Genomic DNA, 25,499 nt, shown 5'->3' on the forward strand with positions numbered 1-25,499 from the left:
AATAATTATTATTAATATTTGTATTAGGTGCATAGATATTAAAAAGCATCAGGGTATCATTTCCTGAAGTCATATTAACATAGAGCCATCTACCCAGTGGATCAGCCCGAAAGTTATCAAATTTAGCAGAAATCTTATTAATCAGAATTGACACACCTGCCTTTTTCCCCACTGCTGGAGCAAAAAACAATGTTTTATCCAGCCACCTTCTAACTTAGCCAACTCAATTGCTGACAAATGATTTTCTTGTATAAAATGTCAGCTTGTTGTTTAAAAAAAAAAAAAAATTAAGAATCTTTTTCTTCTTGATGGGATGATTGAGTCCATTGACATTCAATGAATAAAATTTTAATGACATTTTATTTGATAGAGATATACTAGAATAACCATGAAACTGAATAACATATTTACCAAAATTAAAAATAATTCAACCACACACATCCAAGGTCCCAATCTAAAACTACTCCCCTTCCCTCCCATAACCCCTCCCCTAAAATAATACAAAAGCTTGGGTACAAACATACAGACCAGCAATTACCATCTTCCCCCAAGCACTATAAATTATTCCCCAAATTAATCCTCCATGTTCTAATGAATACTGATAAAATTGATTTTTAATTCCCTAATAATTTATAATTACCCTTCAATATAATTAAAAATAAGCTATGAACCCATCTAGGTATTTAATTAAAAATTATACATTATATCTTATCAGAAGTTGTCTCAATCAAGAGAAACAAGAGAAATATAAAATCCTGACCCTCAATTATTATCAGCATTTTGCACAGTATTATTCTTCCATTTAATTCATTAAGACAATTACTTAAATCCATTAAGAAAGAATAGACTCCTAAACAATCTATTATTAGATGCCACTAGCAGTTAACATTTAAGTAATTAAATAATCAAATGAAAGCTATGAAAATCCATAATACAATAAGACTCTCAAAAACATATCCTTATTGATCATAAAATGATCATAAAAATTGATAAAATATATGGTAAAAAATACAAAAAGCAGTAAAATAAAAACAAAAATCACTGTTATAATAAATACATCAACCTATTCAAATAATTAATGAAATAATAAACAAGAATATAGTTTTAAAACAGACATGAGGAACTCTGTCTTAGCAGCCTGGATCTTAATTAAAGCCACTGTATCCATCTGGAACAGTCACCTCTTCTGCAACCCTTAGCTGTTGTATTCCAAACAATTCCTGCACCACTCCTTGAATATACTTCCTAATCAAAATGATCATGGATGCTTACATAGAGTGAATTCTGCTGTCTGTAGGCTGCAGAATAGAGGCAGTTTATTTTTGATGTCAATATCATCGAACCCATAAGTCTAATGAATCTTTCATATTTGGGAGGCCTACTAGTAAAACCTTCCCTTACAAAACAAACATTGGTGACCATTCTCGTCCAAGCTTTTTTTCCTCTTCTCTGTTCATATAATTTTTAAAACTTCAGTTTCGCCTTGTGCACGGACTTTTGGCAAATGAACTTCCATTTACCAGCTTTCTCCTTTTAATCATGTTAGAGAGAATTGTAGCTCGGGATTGCCCTTCTCAGTCTAATTGGTATGCTGCCTCTATATATGGGGAAGCGTAAGGGTAGAAGAAGTGGTACAGTAAAACCATTTGTGATGAAGGAACCAATGGATCAGCATGTCCACCATACTGGTGACCCTACCCCTTCAGGAAACGTGTTATTTTTCCCCTAGAGGCTTCATTATTATCAGATAATCATTCCCCCACCCCCACCCCACAAGCAAGCTATTGTTTTACAAGAGTTGTATAGATCCTCTGTTGTTGGGGGGTATCTTAACCCCTCTTGAAGTGCATATTCTAGGAGGAATTTATCCCATTCCTCAGTAATACAAGTTCAGTTCCTTTGCCTCTCCTGGTTAAACTGATATCACCTGTTTCTTTCAGTGATTCAATTGGTTGCAATGGCTTCTTCTGTTTCCTCTTAAGCATGTTTCATTGAAAGATGTTTGGTCTGCTGTATTGAGGATGGAGAAAATTTTACAGGGAAATTTGGTACACCTGAGTAAGTTTACTGAGGAAGTAATTGTAAAATTGGTAGACAGTGGAAAAAAAAGGAGTTTTAAAAGACAAACTCAGATTTCAATTTTTTAAACAGTGACTACATCAGCTACTAAAAATAGCTTTACATTTGCAAATAGATTTGGAAACTAGTTCTAGAGCTAGGAATCTTAGATTGTTAAATATTTTTGATACAGCATATTTTTGAGCTATTTAAAATGAATTTGAGAGGTAGTTTAGTTTGCTATAGAGAAGCTAGTTATTAGTCATTTGTATTTGCCACAAGGCTCAAGGGTTATGAATCAGGAGGGAGTATTAGAGGTCATCAACTCCCCAGATAGTTTAGATGTAAATTCTAGGTCTTAATTTTTGGAATTCTCACAGGATGTCATAACTAAAAGAGAACTGTGCTTTGGATATCTTATTGGATATCTCATAGACTTGCTTCCTTAAAAATTAATAATTAGAGATATAAACTTATCTCTGGAGGAATCGATAATTAAACTCTGTGATGATAATCAATGGCAATTTCAATAATCACAGCTCTTATACCAAATTAAATAATATATGAATAATACTCTTATTTAAATGTGAAGTGCTCAGACCTTATAACCTGTGTTTTTAGTGTTATCACCAAAACGAGGTTAACAAGGGGACCATCATTGCCTTCACTGTCCCCTGACCACCTGCATTATATAAACAAACTCTCAGCGTGATTTGTTCATAATGAATGATGTACTTATCTTTGCCAGGTGGTAGTTGATGATGTTAGACCTCGTTCAGACAGACTTAAACCAAGTGATGTGACTTTAAAAAAATTTTTTCTCTATATATGCGTTTCAATCTATGGTCCCTGTCCCCCGGCACGCACACGTTAGAGCCCCAGAGCATGAGTTCGCTACAGGCTAAGGCGAGAGACAGGTCATCGATGGAGGGAAGCTTACAACTTGCCTTAGTCTGTAGTGACACTGCCGATGGATGTGTGAGATGGGAGGGATGGGAAGATGGATGGCGTGGATGCGGCTATATAGAGCTCTTGGCCGGCCAGGGCGCCTGGGGCAGCGGGCTCAGGTGAGGGTCTCTCGGGTCGCTGAGCTGCTGCAGGTGACCCGCTCCTGCCGGCTCCCTGTTAGTTACGATAATCACTGAGGGACATGGAGGGAGACATTGCCATGCATTTGCTGCAGTGCCCCCGGCTCCCTGGACAGGGCATGTGCTGGGGGTTACTGCCCCTCCGCTCTGCCTGACACCAGAGCTGAGTGATGAGTTTGTTTATTTACATGTTTTACCCTGAATTGCATCTAAAGACTTGGCTTATGACCCTCCATACTATGCCACAAGAAAGTGTTCAACTAGTATTTGCGCAAAATGATAATGCTTGATAAGGTCTGCTGCTGCTTTTCTACTGCTTTGGATTTTGGCCCTTTTTCTCGGGAGGTGGGATAGGGTTGTACGCTTTTTTGGTTTTGAATCTGTACAGCCAAATGCCTAGATCTGGTGTTTCAAGATTTTGGGATGAAACAAAATTTGCTTAAACGTGGGAAGCATGTGAATTCTGCTTTCCCTGTTCTTTTTTTCCATTTCTCTAGCGCTTTAATTGTTAAATTGTCAATGCAACTGTTAATTCTTAGGTGTACGGTATGAATAATACCTGAATAACTGGCTTTGGCAAATTGACTTCCTAAAACTTCTTTGATTTGCTTGGCAGTCAAACAGTTCTGCTTTCTGTTGAGGTGGGCTGAGATCTACATGGTGTCTTTTCAGCACCAATTCTTTTGTTGGTTTTTTGAAGATGTGGGTCTTATGCCTGTTTCCATTCTCAAACTTTATAAGGATTATATACACACATTCAGCTCCACAAGAATGGAAAATATGACAGAAAACTCTGTTCTGAGCTGAAATGTTAATGGAAAGTTGCTTAGCTGAGAGAAGGCTTCCGAATCAGCCATGAATTGCGCGCGAAGAGCTGACGCTGCCCGCAGACAACTGCAGGCCATAAAATAGATACTCCGCAGGAGGCACAGAAGGAAGGGAACACTTCCAGCACAGGCGCAGATCGCCAACAGCCATAAAATAAATACTCCCAGCATAGTCACGGATCACATGAGGAGCCAGCCACCACCGCCCTCAGCTTTCACCAGAAAAACAATTGCAGCATGGAAGCCGGTCAGAAAGGAGGGAGGTCATGTTGGGACTCAAGAGAAAGGGAGCACAAACTTTGGACAAATGATGAAGTAAGGAGGGAGGGCGCATGAGCCATAGGATTGAAGAATGGAGGGAGTGAGGGGGAGGGAACAGTAAGGAAGAATTGGGTGTCTGAGAGAGGGAAAAAGATGGTGCACATGGAGAGATGAAAAAAGAGAACTGTTGGGGAGAGAGAGAATTATTGGATATGGTGGTGGGAGAATAGTGAGGTAGAGATACATGGGCGCAGAGAGGAGGGGGAGAACATGCTGGGCCAAGAAAGCCTCCTGGACTGGTGGGATTTTTTTTTTAAAGTACAGAGGGGGGAGGGTATTAAAAGAAGGGCTAGATTGGGCATGGGGGAGAGCTTATGGACCAGAAACAGCAGACAGAGAGAGAGATGGTGGGCAGTGGTCTGAAGAGAGAGAAGTTGGATCTGGGGATGGAAGGGAGGTAGTCAGAAATTTTAGGCCTATGGATAGAAGGCAGAGAGATGCATCATCTCTCTTTTTTTTTTCCTCCATTTCATTGTTCAGCATCAAGAGGGGAGTGAAGAAAAAGAGAGGGAGCAAAATGTTGGACCATGTGGATAGAGGAGGAGAGATGGACCCATGGGAGGGCAGGAGGAAGAGAGCTGGGATAAGAAAGGGGATGGAAAGAAAGGGTCAGGGAGTTAGACTGACCAGTGCAGAGAGGGAAGGGGATTCTGAAAGTGGTGAACCATGTGAATGAGGTCAAAAGAGAGATGACAAGATGAGTGAGAGAGCAGTGAGTAAAGTGATAGAAACGTGGTAATGGGGAGTAGATAGCAGGAAATAGGAGGCTGGGAAAGAAATAAGATAGGAAATGGGAGAGCTAGGGACAGAGAAGATGGAGAATTGAGAGGTAGCTGAACATTTAAAAAGAAGAAGGGTGGGAGAGGATTCAAGATGGCGATGGAGCTAGTCGCATAGCTGGAGGCTCTCTCTGCACCGGCAAACTAAATACCGCTTATTACTTACCGACTTGCCTTTTAATATGCCTAAGCGCAGAGGGAAACAGAGGGATGGTCTTCCTGCCTCCTCTGCCACTAACGCGCCAGACAGCTATAACAACGTTTGCTGTCCCGGTTGTCCAAGGCGTTCCGGCTAGCCGAGAGGGGTTGATCTTGGCTTCGGGAAGCGAAGTCTCGCTTAGCCTAGTGGGTCCGGGAGTTCCCCCACGCCCAGGGAGAATGTCAGGGACGCCGACACTACAGGAAGCAGCGGGGATGTTATTGACCTCGCCTGCGCTGTATGGCTTACCTCTGACCCCGGAGGCAGTTCCAGTCTTGCTGGACTCTTTACATCAACAGGAAACATTTTAAACTGTTTACAACCATGTCTGAAAGAGACTTACAAGGTCTTAAACCATATATAATAGGGATGGGCTGTTGTTCAAAATGAATGTACCTCACTGATATTTGTATGCATGGTTTGCATTTTTACATTAACAGTGCATATTGTAAGCTGTGTGTGGAGAGCAGCTGTGGATGGGGGTAAAGCTTGGGGGGTTTACTTTAAGGGGTTGGGGCTGGAAATTACTTTAGGAGCCATTAGGCATGATTCTCTGTCAAACCTAGGCATCGATAATGTAAGGCCTTTAAAACCTGGTCTACATTAACAGTGCCTATGATTAGAGCTGAGCTGCACAGCAGTACCCTAGTGCAATACCTTAAAAATCCATAATTCCCTGGGGCCTAAGAATAGTTAAAGAGCCTAAGGTAATGTCCTCCAATAAATCATTCCTGGATAAATGGACAGCGATTTTGAACCGATGTTCGAGGGATCTCATGATCTTGCTGATAGAAAGTACCACAGAGATTGAACATGACCTTAAGAATAAATATCCAGTTGAGGAACACGACAAGAAAAAGAAGGAGCTGGAGGAAGCTCTTAACAAAGCCAGGGAATCTATTAAATTGACTAAGATCAAGAAACTGAAAAGAGACGAGCGAGACTATCAGATGGGGAGGGTATATACCTGGAACAAAAAACCCATAACATCTATAACCACCAAGTGAAGGGTGGCATTTGATGCCACATCAGAAGAGTCTGAAGCCACTAGTGGTGAGTCCACGGACAGCTCCCGTCCAAAACCATCAGGGGAGGTCAACCCCAGTTCAAAAAACTTACGCTTCAGAACCAGGGGCCGGGGCTCGAACAGAACGGGAGGGACACAGAAACCCAAATGACGTCTCTAGTAGTCAATATATCCTCCTCTATTCTTACAACTACACAAGAGGAGGTTTTACAATTGGGGTTGGGGTTTGTTGTGCAAGAATTCCAGATTTCTTCAGATTGAAAATAGCATTTCATAGATTCATCATAAAAACCTCCACTAATGTCCACCAGGAAGACCCATTGTGAACACCAAGGCAAGTCTGTTGGAACCCTTGTCCAAGTTTTTGGATATTTTTTTGAAGGAAGTAGTATCAAAAGTCCAATCGTATTTAAAAGACTCTTCCCATTTCCTTAGAGAATTGGGACGAATACAGAACGTCCCTACTCAGTGCTGGATGGTCACCTTGGACATTGTCTCCCTGTACACAAAAATTCCCCAATAAGGGGCTTTGCAAATAATCAGGGACACTTTGGAGGCCAGACAGGGTCCACAAAGAATCTCCACGGACTTTCTCATGTCCTTAGCCAAATGGGTCATTCAGGATAGTTACTTTAAATACGAGGACACCTATTACAAACAAATTCAGGGAGTGGCTATGGGGGCGACTTTCACCCCCTCTGTGGCCACCCTGTACGTCGGCAAATTTGAAGAGCAGGCCATCTATCCATCGATCCAATATCGAAATAAGACGATATATTTTTTCTATGGACAGGAACGGAAACTGAACTACAACAATTTATCCACTGGATCAATACTATTGATCTGAACCTTCAATTCACTGCAGTATATAGCCCGACCAAAATTGAATTTTTGGACATCCTAATTTATAGGGAGGGAAACATGTTATCTACCACCCTATACAGGAAATCAGTAGCTAGGAATACTTTGCTCCACTTCTCAAGCTTCCACCCTTACAAGCTCAAATACAGTCTACCGGGCAGCCAATTTTTGAGGGCCAGGAGGGTATGTTCAGATTTGATCCATTTCCAAAGGGTGGCTACAGATATCACCCACAGATTTCGGGCACGGGGATATCCAGAAAAGGCTATCCACCAGGCGTACCTACGGGCACGCTATGCCCATCGAGAATTGTTGCTCCAAGACACTTGTGTGAATAATACCCAGGATACAGAAGTTACCAGATTGGTGTGTGTACTCCCCTATTCAGATGCAGTGAAAAGTGTGGTAGGATATATCAGACAACACAGGCCTATCTTGAGGGCCCTGAGAGGTTTGGAAGAATTTCCCTTGATAGCATACACAAAGGGCACCACGATAGGTCAGATGTTAAATTGCCAGGTCTTTCCCACTGTAGATCAGGCAGGTCATACAAAATGTTCCCACTGCCAGTGGTGTGACAAAACTGTGGAGGGAAGTACCTGGCAGGACCCTCACACCAGACGTATCATTCGGGCCAGGGCACACACCATATGTAAATCTAGCTGGGTAGTGTACATAATCATCTGCCCTTGCCCCCGTGTTTACGTGGGACGTACTACACGGGCAGTCCAAGTAAGACTAAATGAGCACAAGTCCCGGATATCCACAGAAACCCTGACAGCCCCTCTTGTATCACACTGGCTGTCCAAGAAGCATACAATTGATCAAATTAGGTGGCGAATCATAGATGTTATTGACAACCAGGGAGCAGAAGGTAATTTGGCGGCAAATTAGAACAGAGGTGGATTTACCAACTAAATACTGTTGTACCCCACGGGCTCAATTTGGAACTTGAATGACAGTCCCTCTGGTGAGGTATCACTGTATCCCCGCTTCTTTTTGAATTGTTTGGAACTCTTTTATGGTTACAAGAGTGGGAACAATAATGTTAAGCTCACCCAGCAGGGTGCCACTCCGGGAGCGCAGTTATTCCCGCGCTTCCGGGTTGGCCCAATGACGTCAGTCTCAGCTGTGTTGTAGAATATTTAATGAGCTACAGTACACGCCGCGGCCATCTTAGATCACATTTCGGGTGGCCACATCGTGAAAAGCATATAGTTTTGAGGTAAGAAACTGGCATTAGTCAATAATTTTTGGTGTCATGCGATTTTATTGAATATTAAAGCTAGTTCCTTGTTGTAGGGATTGTGCCCTGAGGAAACCCTAACAGGGTGAAACATGTTGGCGACTTTGTCCCTCTTGGCTAACCACCCAAGTTAAGTAAACTGCACTTTATAACCTATTTAATTTATTTAACTTATTGAAAACATACTAAAATAAGCATTGCACATCTTTAACTAATATACCAGGGAGCCGATGACGATAGGGGGCATAAAGCCAAAAGTTATGAAAGTTTATTGAACTTTTGGTGGCACCTCTGAGGGCCTGGAGAATTCACTTGACAAATCATAGTGGTATAGAAGATACCTAGGGGAGGTTTATACTATACCATCCCTTCAACTATGCTATAGAATTCATCCTTCTATAAAGAATCTATATATTCTAAGCCTTATACAGTAAGTTTGATGTAAGACACGATTCTGGTAAAGGTGCCTACATGTGTGATTGACATGTGGCCAGAGCTGTTTTTGAGGCACCAGCCAATGTAGGCACTGTTCACAGAATTCAGGCCTGCTACATTTTCAGAGGAAAAGAAAACACACACGCGTACAGTGGGAACAAGACAACTTTAATAAGGGAACTGAGACACTCCATTTCAGTAACAAATCTAAATAAACACACAAGTCCCTATAAAAATAAATTTCAATTGCTTCAAAATTATAAATAGTGTAACAATTAAAGTTTTACATTTCCCCTTCATTGCCTGTCAGTTATACACCTCCTCTTGTACCAGCAAGTACTTCTTGTAAAACAGAATTGCATCAAAATTTTTAAAGCTTAACTGTTCAACACTAAACTTTTTCAGAGCTTCTTCAAATCATTTACCCTAGTCTCTTTTTAAATTAGAAGTTACTTTTACCAGTGTGTGAAAAATTCAGTCTTACAACTACTAAGAATTGCAGACTAAAATACAATACAGTAAGTTTCCTTTTCTCTATCAAATTATAACATGTAGTGCATACAATGTATTTACCATATTTTTCGCTCTATTAGACGCTCCTGACCATAAGACGCACCCTAGATTTAGGAGGAGGAAAACAAGAAAAACCCATTCTGAACCAAATTCTCCTGCCAGGCTCTGCACCCAACCCCACATTCCTTGCCAAGCTCTGTACCCTGTCCCCCCTCTGGTAGTCTAGTGGTAGGCTGGGACAGGGCAGGCAGGCCTAGTTACTGGCAGGCAGGGACAGGGCAAGCGGGCGGGTAGGAGGTAGGCAGGCAGGCCTCCCCCTCCTCAGGCAGGCATCAGGAAAGCCCCCGGCCTCCCCCTCCTCCCTCCCTATTTTTAATTCAGCAGGGCAGGCAGGCAGGTCCCAGCCTCTCCATCCTCCCTCCCTACCCCCCAGGCAGGCAGGCCCCAGCCTCTTCCTCCTCACCCCCCAGGCAGCCGACAGGCAGGCCCTGGCCCTCTTCCTCCTCCCTGATGCCTCCCGCACGTACCTTTTTAAAAAAAAAACTTCTGAACGCAGCGCCTCGCTGACAGCGGCGCACCAGATTGCCTGCCTGGTCTCATGCTGCTTCCCACAAGAACTGAGTTCTCGCGGGAAGTGACGCGGGACCAGGCAGGCAACCTGGTGCACCGCTACATGAGAGAATGGAAGAGGAGTAAGCTGGCAGTTCTCAGAGGAAGCAGTGGGAATCAGGCAGCCAGCCTGGTGCACCACATCCAGAAGTTTTTTTTAAAAAAAAGGTACGCGCGGGAGACATCAGGGATGAGGTAGAGGGCCAGGGCCTGCCTTGTGTGCCGCATCCAGGAAGGGAGGGCGGCCGCATTCGAATAAGATCACAGGGGGGAGGGGCACGCTTTGGGTATTCGCTCCATGAGACACACCCTAATTTCCACCCACTTTTTTAGGGGGAAAAAGTGTCTAATGGAGCGAAAAATACAGTAAGCTTTTTTGACAACACACTGAAGATCTTTTTAAAGAAACTTCAAGTAAAAAAATTCACAGTAGAAAATTCTATAAATACCCTTCAGACTGCATATAACTACACGCCCAGGAATATATATTATAATATGATGTCTGAAAAACATATGACATGAAGAATGTCGCTACTACTGATGGTGAAGAATTTGCAGAAATTAAGGGGATATTAAAACTACCTGTCAGCATGCTGCATTACTAAGAGACACCACCACAAAATGGAAAGGCATTCTCTGAACTAAAGCTAAAGTGTTGTTTATAATATTGTGATTTGTGGTTGAAGCTCAAATATGTACTACACTGTTACATAAAAAACAAACCCAGACAAAATATGTTATTTCATATTTTAGATATTTTGGGGAGTTAAAATAAATGATTGTCATTTACTCTGACTGTCTGCATCCCTTACACAACTTTTAGTGTACCAGGAAACAGTGACAAAAATAAATCTTTCAATAACAGTGCTGAAACAAGATTGCATATTATAATATTAAGTATAAGGCACAAATGTCAAAACAGTCAAAGAAAAATTTTACAATAATTTTCCAAGAGTGCACCAGCTGCCACCCAAGAGCCAAATTACTACTTAGGAATTAATATAAATGTACAATTTCATTGTCCCTGAATCTTTATTTCCATTCCTTGAGTTAAGTTAGCTCCAAGAGCCATCATATTTTTGGTATATGGTATGGCATTCAACAATTATGGCTTTTATTTTACACTTACATTTTCTTTGGTTTTTAATAATATGCAGCTTTTAAAATAAATAGTTCCATATGAAAATGATTCAATGTGCTGTAAAATATATAAACTCATCTGCCTCATAAATTCTAATATGTACTTTAAATATTATGTACTTATATTAGGAAGATATCTTTACTATATAAGTCAGTTTGTCTAGACATCTAAGTAATACCTAGTATACACAAAGGCATTTCATGGACCATACAGAATCTTGCATTTACTAAGTTAGTATCTCCCATCAGATCTCACTTTGCAAACCTTTCAATACTCAGAAAAAGCTTCTCTACCAATCTTTATGTTCAACTTACTCCTTTCAGCCAAATTTTCAATTTAGTCACTGTTTCTTGAATTCTTGCTCCATTAATCGACTATTCCAACAGCTATTTCCTCAAACTCACATTCTCATATAATCAGCTTCCTAGTCCTTTTTTCAACTATGTGCATGTCAGCACCAAAATCCTTCCGTTTAAGAAAACAATGAACTCTCGCTGCAACCTGCTCTGTACCCTCTCTAACATCTCTGTAAACCTTTCATAAATTCAAAAGAATCATCACATTTCAAATCCTTCCCTGTCACAGCACTCAGCTCTCTAGGCAGGCTATACAGTTAGAGCTGGCATTAGGTGGTAACAAACATGGCAACTGCTTGGGCCCCCAAGCTACAGGGGGGCCACAAGCCTGCCTCAGGCTGAAGGAGGCATAGCCTGCCAGCAGACTTTGGGGCCTCTTCCCCATTTCAACCCTGGGCCCCTAAATATCTAACACCAGCCCTATATACAATAATACCAAGTTATTGCAAATCACTGTTCAAAATATGTGTTCCTATTCATACCATACTCTTACTTCCTTTTTATTTCATTTCTATGTGCTCAAATTTTAAATGGAAAATTTTAACAAAAAAGAATAAATGGTATAAAAAATTGAAAAGCACTCCTAAAGGTCCCAGATAGATTGTTGATTACAGTAGATATGCAGCTTGCAGGAAAACATCCAGGAACAGCCTTCCCCCCCTTCCTCCGGGGGTTTCCAAGGTGTTCTACAGAATAAATAAGGCTGCAGGATCCCATGAACACTTATGGATATATGTATGTAAGCTGTTAAGTGACCCGAACTATACGACTTCCTTAACAGACAAGACAAATACCTGAATATTACAAAAGAAATAAGTCTTTTGAACATTCATTTCTTGTTGCAATCTTTACACAATGTATTGAACTGATTATATTAAAAGAAAGAAAAAGGAAATGCAGTGAGCATTCCAGTTTTATAGTTTTTGTGGCCCATGCTTTATCCTGGTTTCCGCATTCCATTCAAGGCTTCTTCTAGCTTTTCTTTATAAGATGAATATCGCCTCTTTAAGACCTGTAGCTGCTCTTCCTCTTCTTTATCCAATATCCTCAAGAAGTTCTTAAGTTCTGGAAGACTAAAGGCTTCCCACTGGGGGGAAAAAACACATCGCAAACAGAAGTAAATCAACAAGTATAAAGACAAATTACAAGAACTGTAATAAATTATTTTGAAAAATAAAGCTACATTTACAGAAGTTCCCCAATTAAATTCCTTTTTAATTTAGTGCAGGGGTGTCCAACCTTTTGGCTTCCCTGGGCTGCATTGGCCGAAAAAAATGTTTCTGGGGCCGCACAAACTCTGCAGCAAGACAGAGGAGGGAGCCGGCAAGATGGTAAACACCCAGAGGCAGCAGAGGAAAAACTGCATCGCCCTTGACCGGGGCCGCACAAAATACTTCACAGGGCCACTTGCGGCCCTTGGGCCACAGGTTGGACACCCCTGCTTTAGCGCCTAGTGCTACAAAGCTGACTTTTATTAGAAGTTAATACAGAACCTAATACAATAGTAGGATTTCTTCTCTGGTGGGAGAGCTGAGTGGACACAAGCGAGCAAGCTCTCCAGTGTTCTCCCCTCAAATACGTGGTCAATGAGGATAAAGGAGATAAGTCAGCCACAGGGAGTGAATGGAGGAAATTCTGCAATCATAGAACAATGCACTGGGCCAGGTGTTCTTCAGTATAGCATTAAGACTGGTTGAAGTGGGAGCTAGAGGGATGGTGGAAATGGGAGGCTATAACAAATAGCTCGGGCCGCTGCTTTTTAACATATTCATAAATGATCTAGAAACAGGGACAAAGTGTGAGATAATAAAATTTGCAGACGACACCAAACTATTTAGTGGAGCTCGGACAAAGGAGGACTGCGAAGAATTGCAAAGGGACTTGGACAAACTAGGGGAATGGGCAGAGAGATGGCAGATGAAATTCAATGTTGAGAAGTGTAAAGTATTGCATGTGGGAAGCAAAAACCCGAGGTATAATTATGCGATGGGAGGGATGTTTTTGAATGAGAGTACCCAAGAAAGGGATTTGGGGGTGATGGTGGACATGACAATGAAGCCGACAGCACAGTGCGCAGCTGCCGCTAAGAGAGCGAATAGAATGCTAGGTATAATCAAGAAAGGTATTACAACCAGAACGAAAGAAGTTATCCTGCTGCTGTATCGGGCAATGGTGCGTCCACATCTTGAGTACTGCGTCCAGTATTGGTCACCGTACCTTATGAAGGATATGGCATTACTCGAGAGAGTTCAGAGGAGAGCGACACGACTGATTAAGGGGATGGAAAGCCTTTCATACGCTGAGAGATTGGAAAAACTGGGACTCTTTTCCCTGGAAAAGAGAAGATTAAGAGGGGATATGATAGAGACTTACAAGATCATGAAGGGCATAGAGAGAGTAGAGAGGGACAGATTCTTCAAACTTTCAGAAAATAAAAAAACAAGAGGGCATTCGGAAAAGTTGAAAGGGGGCAAATTCAAAACAAATGCTAGGAAGTTCTTCTTTACACAACGTGTGGTGGACACCTGGAATACAATTCCAGAGGACGTTATAGGGCAGAGTACGGTACTGGGATTCAAGAAAGGATTAGACAAATTCCTGCTGGAAAAGGGGATAGAGGGGTATAGATAGAAATTTACTGCATAGGTCCTGGACCTGTTGGGCCGCCGCGTGAGCGGACTGCTGGGCGCGATGGACCTCAGGTCTGACCCAGCAGAGGCATTTCTTATGTTCTTAAGAACAGCAGCACCAAAAGTGTCCACAAAACCCTTTAATGTGATACTTTAGATACTGGACTCAACATGATTCGTCTTCGACAGCCTGCCTCAGGAGTCTAGATATTTGGCATAAAAAATAAATAAATATACACAAAGCTATCAATCAAGAATAAATAAGTACTAGGGGAGAGTAACCTCGAAAAAGACTTGGGTGTGCTGGTGGATATAACAATGAAATCAACAGCACAGTGTGCAGCAGCCTCCAAGAAGGCAAACAGAATGCTGGGCATTATTAAGAGGGGTATTACAACCAGGACGAAGGAAGTTATCATGCCGCTGTATCGTGCGATGGTGTGCCCGCATATGGAGTACTGTGTCCAGTATTGATCGCCACACCTCAAGAAGGACATAGCAATGCTTGAGAGGGTCTAGAGAAGAGCAACGAAAATGATAAAAGGTATGGAAAATCTTTCATACACTGACAGGTTAGAGAGGTTGGGGCTCTACTCCCTGGAAAAGCGGAGACTCAGAGGAGACATGATAAGAGACCTTCAAGATCATGAAAGGCATAGAGAAGGTAGAAAGGGACAGATTCTTCAGGCTATTGGGGACCACAAGGGGGCACTCGGAGAAACTGAAAGGGGACAGGTTTAAAACCAATGCTAGGAAGTTCTTTTTCACTCAGAGGGTGGTGGACACCTGGAATGCGCTTCCAGAAGTTGTGATAGGACAGAGTACACTATGGGGTTTCAAGGAAGGATTGGATAAATTCCTGAAGGATAAGGGGATTGAGGGATACAGATAGAGGTAGAGATAGGCTATAGGGGGATTGAGGGATACAGATAGAGGTAGAGGCAGGTTATAAAAAGAGTATCGACAGAAAAAAATGAGAGGGATTAAAGGGCTTAGACAAGGACCACCTTACAGGTCATGGACCTGATGGGCCACCACGGGTGCAGACTGCTGGGCGCGATGGACCTTTGGTCTGACCTGGCGGAGGCAACTTCTTATGTTCTTAAATAACAATGCATATACACAAAGCAATCAATCAAGAATAAATAAGTAACAATTCATATACACAAAGCTATCAATCAAGAATGAATAAGTAACAATTCATATACACAAAGCTATCAATCAAGAATGAATAAATAAGTAACAATTCATATACACATCAATGGAAAATAAATAGATCTAAATAAAAACAATGCATATGACCATTAAATAAATAAATAAATATATTTATTTAATAGTCATATGCATTGTTTTATTTAGATATATAGCTATATATATATATATATATATATATATATATATATATATATATATATATATATAGCTTGCAGGATGATCAAGGAGTAAAAGGTGCCCTCAAGGACTATAAGGCCATACTGGAGAGACTGAATGAATTCTTTGCTTCAGTCTTTATGGAGGAGGACGTAAGAAATCTACCTGAACTGGAAATGGTTTTCAAGGGTGATGAGGCGGAAGAATTGAAAGAAATCTCAGTGAACTTGGAAGACGTACTAAGCCAAATCGACAAGTTAAAGAGTGATAAATCACCTGGACCGCATGGTATACATCTCAGGATACTGAAAGGACTCAAACATGAAATTGCTGATCTGTCACCTGAAGATTGGAGGGTGGCAAATGTCATGCCAATTTTTAAAAAGGGTACCAGAGGAAATCAGGGAATTATAGACCAGTAAGCTTGACCTCAGTGCCGGGCAAAATAGTGGAAACAATTATAAAAATTAAAATTGTGGAACATGTAGACAAACATGACTTAATGAGAGAATAAATCAACCAGTGCACAACTTGTATTATGGTTAAAGGGAGCAACAATTATCAAACAATTTCTCCACCTGATAGTATAGTTTTCTATCAGCTGTCTTGCATCCCTTCACTTTTTTAACTTTTTTTGGGACCCTCAGCGCCACCACTCAGAGCTCAATTAGATTTCATTGCTCTAAGCTTTATGTGCCAGCTCCTCATCGGTTCCCTTAATTTAGTTTCAATCTTATACATTTAAATATTAGCTTTTGTTTAATCTAATTTACTTTTAAGCATGTACTTAGCTTTCAACTTGTGGTCTCTGGCTAGGGGAAATATCACGCCGACATGTTTCGCTGCTAGAGCTTTATCAAGGCTTTGCCCCTATAAATTTCACCGCCAAACCTGTGACCACTCTGTCCTCAGATATGACCATGTGGATAAAGGTGAGCCGGTTGATGTAGTGTATTTAGATTTCCAGAAAGATTTTGACAAACTTCCTCATAAGAGGCTCCTGAGAAAATTAAAGAGTCATGGGATAGGAGACAATGTTCAATTGTGGGTTAAGAATTGGTTTTCGGACAGAAAAGAAAGGGTAGGGTTAAATGACCATTTGTAAAGTCTTGCATTTAGGAAGCAGAAACCCGAAGTACAGCTATACGATAGGAGGGCTGGTAATGGGTGAAAGTACCCTAGAAAAGGACTTGGGGTTAATAGTGGACAGGACAATGAAGCCAACGGCACAGTGTTCAGCGGCTTCTAAGAAGGCGAATAGAATATAAGGTATTATCAAGAAAGGTATTACAACCAGAACAAAAGAAGTTATCCTGCCTTTGTATTGGGTGATGGTGCGCCCGCATCTGGAGTACTGCGTCCAATATTGGTCGCTGTACTTTAAGAAGGATATGGCGATATTTGAGAGGGTCCAGAAAAGAGCGACACGATTGATAAAAGGTATGGAAAACCTTTCATATGCTGAAAGATTAGAGAAACTGGGGCTCTTTTCCCTGGAAAAGCAAAGACTTAGAGGGGAAATGATAGAGACTTACAAGATCATGAAGCGCATAGAGAAAGTAGAGAGGGACAGATTATTCAAACTTTCAAAAATTACAAGAACGAGAGGGCATTCGGAAAAATTAAGAGGAGATGGATTCAGAACCAATGCTAGGAAGTTCTTCTTCACCCAGAGGGTGGTGGACACCTGGAATGTACTTCCAAAGGGTGTGATAGGACAGAGTACGGTATTGGAGTTCAAGAAGGGATTAGATAATTTCCTGAAGGAAAAGGAGATAGAAGAGTATAGATAGAGGATTACTATACAGGTCCTGGACCTGATAGGCCGCCGCGTGAGTGGACTGCTGGGCATGATGGACCGCTGGTCTGACCCAGCAGAGGCACTGCTTATGTTCTTATGAAAGACTAAAGAGGTTAGGGCTCTTTAGCTTGGAAAAGAGATGGCTGAGGGGAGATTTGAACCTGACCATGAAAGACTAGGTAGACTCCTTGATCAGAAAAATCTCTCTCACCCTCTGGAAGCTTCGGTCCATCAGAGCTTACTTCGACGTCACATCATTTCAAATTCTGGTACAATCCTTATACTGAGTCAACTCGATTATTGTAACATCGCCTACTTGGCACTCCCCCAGAAGAATATGCGGCGATTGAAACTAGTTCAAAATGCAGCAGTTAGCCTACTTTGTGGACTGAAGAAGTTTGATCACGTAACACCTTCCTATAGACTTCTACACTGGCTGCCGACGGAGGCACGTGTGAAATTCAAGTTTGGTTGTTTTTGCTTCAAGGTACTTTATGGCTTAGCCCCTAAATATATAACAGACCTTTTCTCTTTCACAACCAACAGACACAAGCAAAGCTCACACCCGAACTTTGTTTCTCCACCGGTTAGAGGTTGTAAATTGAAAAGTCATCACCAACATCTTTTTGTACATTAAGCAGCATCATGGGGTAAAGACCTTGAACAATTGCTTGTGCCTACTACCTATGGGGAATTCAGGAAACACCTAAAAACACATCTGTTTCTGAAATACTTAGGAAACCAACCTGTGCAATCTTAGTCCTGAACAAACGATCTCTAGAACTATCAATCACTAAGTCTGTACTTTGTTTATTCCAATCTGTAACATTTCTAATCATTGTAAACTGCATAGAACTTCACGGTCCTGCGGTATATAAATTGTTGTTATTATTATTATTATATGATTGAAGTCTACAAAATCCTCTGTGAAGATGCAGTCCAGCATTGCAGGACTGCATATTTTTCTCTGAAAGGGGACTACTGGGGAGGGATCTCAAGGCACTGAAGTCACCAAAAGAAGGAACTTTAAGCGAACTTAAGCAAAAAAATAAGAAACAGAAGCAGAGCAATGGCAAAAGACTTCTGCTTAGACTGCTTGCAGAAAATGAAACTAGGGTTTGTTACCAACTCTCAGACTAAGGGGGTAGGACATGTGTTCAGAAAAGATGTGGATTTCTGCAACCCCCCAGACTGCGGGTTGGAATTGAACACTAGCGTAAGGAATCCAGAACGGACGCAACAGAATAGTGGTTAGGCACATATTCGACATATACGCTGTGACCGGGTAAGACCTGGACTGGAGTAGCTCGAGCCCTGACCTGGGTCACCCAAGCCTCAGCTGAGTGGTTGAATGAGGCATGGAGGGTAGAGGGGTGTCTGCATCAAAATAAAAAGGTCCAGTACAGGTGTTTAGTGTGAATTTTAAGATGACTATTTTCTGGCTTTATACTGTAGTGCACTCAAAACATACAAACAAAAAAACTCTCATTGGTAGCTAAACAGCCTGTTAGCCCACCATGCTTATTCACTTTACAGTTCAGGAAAAGAAAAATATGGCAACTTCAAACAGCTTGCCTCTGGAGCAATTCTCAGGGTGTAATTAGCCCTCTCACCCTAAGCATGGGCTTCTTAACTCTTCTGTTACCCTGAGTTAATCAGAAGCAGTCATTCTTAATTTCTCTTTTACTTTGTTTTGTGAGGCAACACCACATTATCAGAAACAGCTTTTACTTCCCGCAGACTTCACTCTGTGACCGTGTCCTCAAACATACCTAATTCCTCAGGCTCCATTTCAATATCCTCTACTGACATTTCTTCTGGCATTTCCATCTCATATTCAGTACCTTCAGAAGAAAGATTAGAGGCTTCAGCTCTGAGGTCTTCTACCTGCTTGTTTTGGGAAGTGCTGGTCTCTGCCTTCTGAATCCGGGCTTGCACAGGTCTGCTTCTCCTCAAGAATTCAGGAATGCTGTGAGTTTGTGGCTGCCTCTTTTGCCTAGAGACCATACCCTTTTCTCTAGCATGGGGCTGATTGCCTCCCAAAACACCTGTGGTTCTCTGGTGCTTTTCTAATGAGCCTGGATAACTTCCCTGCTCACTAACCCTGCCCCCAACAGAGCTGATTACATGAGCTAATCCTTTTGTGGGTTTTGCTATTACCTGCCTGGTACATGCTGGTACTTGTAGTTCTTTGCCTTTAGCATTCCCTACACTAGAACTAGGCAAGTATAATTGGGTCACTTTGGGGTTACCTTTCACTGGGGATAAATTCTGCAGGGCAGTTTCCCTAACCTGCCTGCTCCTAGGGGTAGGTTTAGGGATAGTTTTAGAGCACTGCGGGGTTTCTTTCATAATGACAGGACTCTCCCTGTCACAAAGCATACCTGTGCAGTTGTGTAAATGTTAGTGCCTATATTAAAGAATTAACCCACTTCAAAAAGAAGGTACATACAGTTGTGCTCATAAGTTTACTTAGCCCTGGCAGAATTTATCTAAGATGTGAACCATTTGTGGAAATATGAGTGATAAGACACATTTCTTTTATTTTTAATCCGTTTCAAATTAAACCATTATGCATCACAATCATTAAACAAACCATAGCAATAAAGGAAATAATAAAATAGTTCTTAATATTGTATATTGCCCCTTTTACATCAATGATAGATTGCTGTCTTTTCTGATAATTGTGAATGAGGCCCTTTATTTTCTCATTCTTCTTGACAAAAAGCCTCCAAATCCTATAAATTCTTTGGTTGTCTAGCATGAACTGCATGTTTGAGACATCTAAATGCAGCAAGAGTGTACATAACTTATATTATTCTTTAGTCTCGTATAAGTGTCCAGGTCCTCTCATGCTCCAACCATGTGACTACCTCCTTGCAGTTATATATCCATGCCCTTATAGAATAAACGTGAAACTTATGTGCGTATATGTTCATTTACCTGCAGAAATGCCAGAACTCTGTACATTTATGCATTGAACTGACATTTAAATTTGGGCGCCCAGTTATGAACCTGCCGTTTAAGTGTATTTGTGCCTCCAATCATGTGAGGCCCTAAAAAGAGAGCTCTAGGGTACAACACTGTTGGGGTTAGTAGTTCTCCCTGTTTTGGCCACCTTCTTTTGTTTAGTTCTTTAGTGAAGAAGGTGGCACACAGCAGGCGATAAGAGGGGCCAAAAGAAACTATGAGAAAAAAATAGCCAAGGAGGCAAAAACGTTTAAGCCGCTCTTTCGATATATTAAGGGGAAATGACCCGCAAAGGAAGCAGTGGGGCTGTTAGAAGACCATGGAATAAAGAGAGTACTAAAGGACAAAGCCATCGCAGACAAACTGAACACATTTTTTGCACCTGTATTTACCGAAGAGGATTTATCCAATATACCAGAAGCTGACAGGCTATACACTGGAAATGAAGGGAAACTGACAGGGTCGATGGTCAGTCTACAAGAGGTATGCAGGCAGATTGATAGGCTTAAAAACGATAAATCCCCGGGACCGGACAGCATCTACCCAAGGGTAATCAAGGAATTGAAAGGGGTTATAGCTGAACTGCTTCAACTAATAGTGAATCTGTCGATCAAATCAGAAAGGATTCCAGAAGACTGGAAAATGGCGAATATTATGCCGATCTTCAAGAAAGGTTCAAGGGGAGATCTAGGAAACTACAGACCAATGAGGCTGAGTTCTGTACCGGGAAAGATGGTAGAAGTGCTGATAAAGTACTGCATCATTGATCACCTTGACGGACACAATTTGATGAGGACCAGTCAGCACGGCTTCAGCAAAGGAAGATCTTGCTTGACAAACTTACTGCACTTCTTCGAGGGAGTAAACAGGCAGATAGACAAAGGTGACCCGGTCGACATTGTATATCTAGATTTTCAGAAAGCTTTCGACAAGGTCCCACATGAACAACTACTTCGAAAAATTGCGAGCCATGGAATCGAGAGTGATATACTCACGTGGATTAAAAACTGATTGGCGGATAGGAAACAGAGAGTGGGGGGTGAATGGACAATACTCGGACTAGAAAAGCGTCACGAGTAGAGTGCCACAGGGTTTGGTGCTCGGGCCTGTGCTCTTCAACATATTTATAAACGACCTGGAAATTGGTACGAGTGAGGTGATTAAATTTGTGGACGATACAAAGTTATTCAGAGTAATGAGGACACAGAAGGATTGAAAAGACCATAAACATAAACACACTCGAGACATAAACACACTCGAGGAATGGGCTGCGGAATGGCAAATGAGGTTCAACGTGGATAAAGTGCAAGGTGATGCATGTTGGTAACAAAAATCATATGCACGAATACAGGATGGCCGGTGCTGTACTTGGAGAGAGCCCCCAGGAAAGAGACTTGGGAGTACTTGTAGACAAGTCAATGAAGCCGTCCGCGCAATGTGCAGCGGCGGCGAAAAGGGCGAACAGAATGCTAGGATTGATTAAGAAGGGGATCACAAACAGACCAGAGAAGGTTATCATGCCGCTGTACCAGACTTGGTGTGCCCCCACCTGGAATACTGCGTCCAACACTGGTCGCCGTACATGAAAAAGGACACAGGACTACTCGAAAGGGTCTAGAGAAGAGCAACCAAAATGGTTAAGGGACTGGAGGAGTTGCCGTACAAAATAGAGGCTAGAGAAACTGGGCCTCTTCTCCCTTGAAAAGAGGAGACTAAGAGGGGACATGATTGAGACATTCAAGATATTGAAGGGAAAAGACTTAGAGAAAGAGAGATTGTTAACCCTCTCCAAGGTGGAGAGAACGAGAGGGCACTCTCTAAAGTTAAAAAGGGATAGATTCCGTACAAACGTAAGGAAGTTCTTCTTCACCCAGACAGTAGTAGAAATCTGGAATGCTCTTCCAGACACAGATCAAGAAGATCACTTTTCAAGTAAGAAACTTACGATGAATGGTTGCCATAGGTTGAAATGGAGGTTTCATCAGGCTGATAAGGACTACATTGAGATCCCAGATAACTGGAGGTGGCTTTAGTGGAGCCTTTGCATTCAAGAATCCTTTCATAAACCAGGAAACAAGTGGGTGAGTGGCTAAAAGTTTATTATTGAGAGGAGCATGGTATGCACTGATAGCACTGAGATGAGCTCTCTGATCAAAGTGGTTTTAAGTCCAGAGTTGGATAAGTACAGAAGGTAGTCCAACACCAAAGGAATAGAAGAAGTGGAGGGATTCAGGTGATAGAGAGTACATCGTGAAGTAAAGCATGTCCACTTAAGTTGAAAGCATTGCTGAGTAGAAGGTTTTCTGTAAGCAGCTAGAATGGCTTGTACTGGGGCAGAGATTAAAATCTGCTGAAGTCAGGTTGAGAGGTACCAAGTAGAGAGCTGAACGGGGACGGCGGGCATCCCGCGGGTTCCCCCTTCGGGTCACGGGGATCCCGTGGGGATGCCCCCTAGGGTCGCGAGAATCCCATGGGGACGCCCCCTAGGGTCGCGGGGATCCTGTGGGGACGCCTCCAAGGGTCGCAGGGTTCCTGCGGGGCTGGATGTACTAAGTCACGCAGCTTTTCTCCCTACCTGCTCTGCTTGCAGTACAGAGCCGAACGGAAGTCTTCCTGACGTCAGCGCTGACGTCGGGAAGACTTCCGTTCGGCTCTGTGCTGCAAGCAGAGCAGGTAGGGAGGAGTAGCCTCGCGGCTCGAGTGGCTACCAAGGGAGGGGGGGGCAGTCAGCCCCCGCCCCGCCCCGGGTGCAGCACAGCCGGCCAGGTCCCCTTACTTTTGTGGCGCTTCCCTGACCGACCGACAACAGCCCTGGTCCGACAAACCTCCCTGCCCTTAACCGCGAATCTAAATTACCTTCTTACAGTAGCTGTAAGAAGGAAATTTAGATTCGCGGTTAAGGACAGGGAGGTTTGTCAGACCGGGGCTGTTGTCGGTCGGTCGGTCGGGGAAGCGCCACAAAAGTAAGGGGACCTGGCCGGCTGTGCTGCACCCGGGGCGAGAGAGAAGGAGGGGGATAAGGACGCTGAAAGCACTGGGGAAGACAAAGGGGTGAAGAAGGACGCTGTAGGGCCATGGGGAAGATGGGGGGGGGGAGGACACTGAAAGCATTTGTGGAAGACAGAAGGGGGAGAAGGACGCTGACAGGACATGGGGAAGATGGGGGAGAGAAGGACGCTGAAAGCACATGGGGAAGATAAAGGGGTGGAGAAGGACGCTGAAAGGACATGGGGAAGATGGGGGGGTTGGATAAGGACGCTGAAAGACCATGGGGAAGACGGGGGGGATAAGGATGCTGAAAGGCCATGGGAAAGACAGAGGGGGGAGAAGGACACTGAAAGGACATGGGGAAGACAGAGGGGGGAGAAGGACACTGAAAGGACATGGGGAAGACAGAGGGGGGAGAAGGACACTGAAAGGACATGGGGAAGACAGAGGGGGAAGAAGGACACTGAAAGGACATGGGGAAGACAGAGGGGGAGAAGGACGCTGACAGGACATGGGGAAGATGGGGGGGAGAAGATGCTGGCAGGGAAGAAGACAGAGATGCCAGACTATGGGGGAGTGGAGGGAAGAAGATGGGTGCCAGACCAATTTGGAAGGGGGGAGAAAGGGAGAGGCACAGTAACAAAGCAAATGGAAGACGCAGAAGGAAGAGAGACAGTGGATGGAAGGAACTGAATGAGAACATGAGGAAAGCAGAAACCAAGCAACAAAGGTAGGAAAAGAATTCTATTTCTTTTTTTTGCTTCAGGATAAAGTAGTATATTAGTTGTGTTGATAAAAATTTATAAACAAAAGAGGCTCTGGTAGAAACCCGTTTACAAAGCATGTATTCTTCCCAATTAATATTTCCAAATTAATAAAGTCTTTTTGCTTATTTGTAAATGGGTTTCTACCAGAGCCTTTAATTCAGTAGCATAATTAAATGAAATAACTATTTCTGAAGTTTATAGGGACGGAGGGGATTCCTCGCGGGAAAGGGTGGGGACGGAGGGATTCCTCACGGGGACGGGTGGGATTCCTCACGGGGACGGGTGAGACTTTGGCGGGGACGGGTGGGATTTCTGTCCCCGCGCAACTCTCTAGTACTAAGCTGTTAGGTGCAGAGACTGCAGATTGGGATGTGAAAGAGATCCTTAACACCGAGTGAATAGAGATGGAAAGATCTGTAATGGAACTGGATCCTTCAAACTCAGTTGAAGTAAAATGGAGAACCAAGGTTGTCTGGGCCACCAAGGAGCTATGAGGATCATGGTGACTGATTCTTATTTGAGTTTGACTAGCATTTTCAGATTGAGAGGGATTGGTGGAAATGCATACAAGAACTTGTGTGACCAATCCAGAAGATATGCATCTGCTTCCAAGTGATGAGGGGAGAACGGTCTGGAAAAGAATTAAGGAAACTTGTGGTTGTTGGGAGACGCAAACATGTCCATCTGAAGAGTCCCCTAAAGTGAAAAGATGTGGCACAAGACTTTGGAATTGAGAGCCCACTCGTGTGACTAAAGAAATCTGCTGAGCTTGTTGGCTACGGCATTCTGCTTCCCTTGCATATATATCGCCTTGAGAAATATATTTCAAAAAATTGTCCAGTTCCAAATGTGTAAGGCTTCTTGACAAAGATGAATAGAACCCGTTCCCCCTTGTTTGTTGATATAGTACATTGCCACTTGATTGTTTGAAGGAGGAGGACTTGGATTGAAAGACAATCCTGAAATGTTTTCAAAACATAGCAAATTGCCCACAGCTCTAACAGGTCAATGTGGAAAGCTCTCTCCCAAGAAGACCATATACCCTGAGTTCTGAGACCGTCTAGGTGAGCTCCCCTTGCATACATGGACATATCCATTGTGAGTTACCCCACCCGGACCCCCTCCTAACCTGGTTTAGTTGGCCAGCCGGACAGCTCCTTGGGATGCACCGGGGAGGGGCCTAAGGGCATGACTGGCCCAGGCATTTAAGGCAGGCAGCCAGCCATAATCTTAGGCCCATCTCCCATTCTGGGATGGATTTTGGGATGCACTGGGAGTGGCTTAATTCCAATTGGCCAGATCCCTTAGGTCACCCCCCCCCCCCCAATAGGAAGGCTTAGGGAATCTGGCAATCAGAATCTTAGGCCACTCCCAGTGCATCCCAGAATGCATTGGGAGATGGGCCTGATTCCGGTTGGCCTAGGTGCCTAAGGCCCTCCTACAGGAGTGGTCTTAAGCACCTGAGCCAATCAGGCCTTTAGGCCCCTCCCCGGTGCATCCCAAGATGCACCA

General features: G+C 42.9%; 1 protein-coding gene across 2 annotated transcripts in view; it reads right to left on the reverse strand.

The window, feature by feature from the left end:
- Positions 1–10,828: 10,828 nt before the first annotated feature.
- Positions 10,829–25,499, reverse strand: part of RASSF3 (Ras association domain family member 3) — a 250,007-nt gene continuing 235,336 nt past the window's right edge. For both annotated transcript variants that reach the window (XM_033959456.1, XM_033959457.1), the window contains one exon: positions 10,829–12,547. In XM_033959456.1, coding sequence (XP_033815347.1) covers positions 12,398–12,547 — 150 coding nt within the window. In that variant the 3' untranslated portion in view covers positions 10,829–12,397. The remainder of the gene's footprint in view (positions 12,548–25,499) is intronic.

This window comes from Geotrypetes seraphini, chromosome 9 (assembly GCF_902459505.1).
Source record: "Geotrypetes seraphini chromosome 9, aGeoSer1.1, whole genome shotgun sequence".
Taxonomy (NCBI): domain Eukaryota; kingdom Metazoa; phylum Chordata; class Amphibia; order Gymnophiona; family Dermophiidae; genus Geotrypetes; species Geotrypetes seraphini.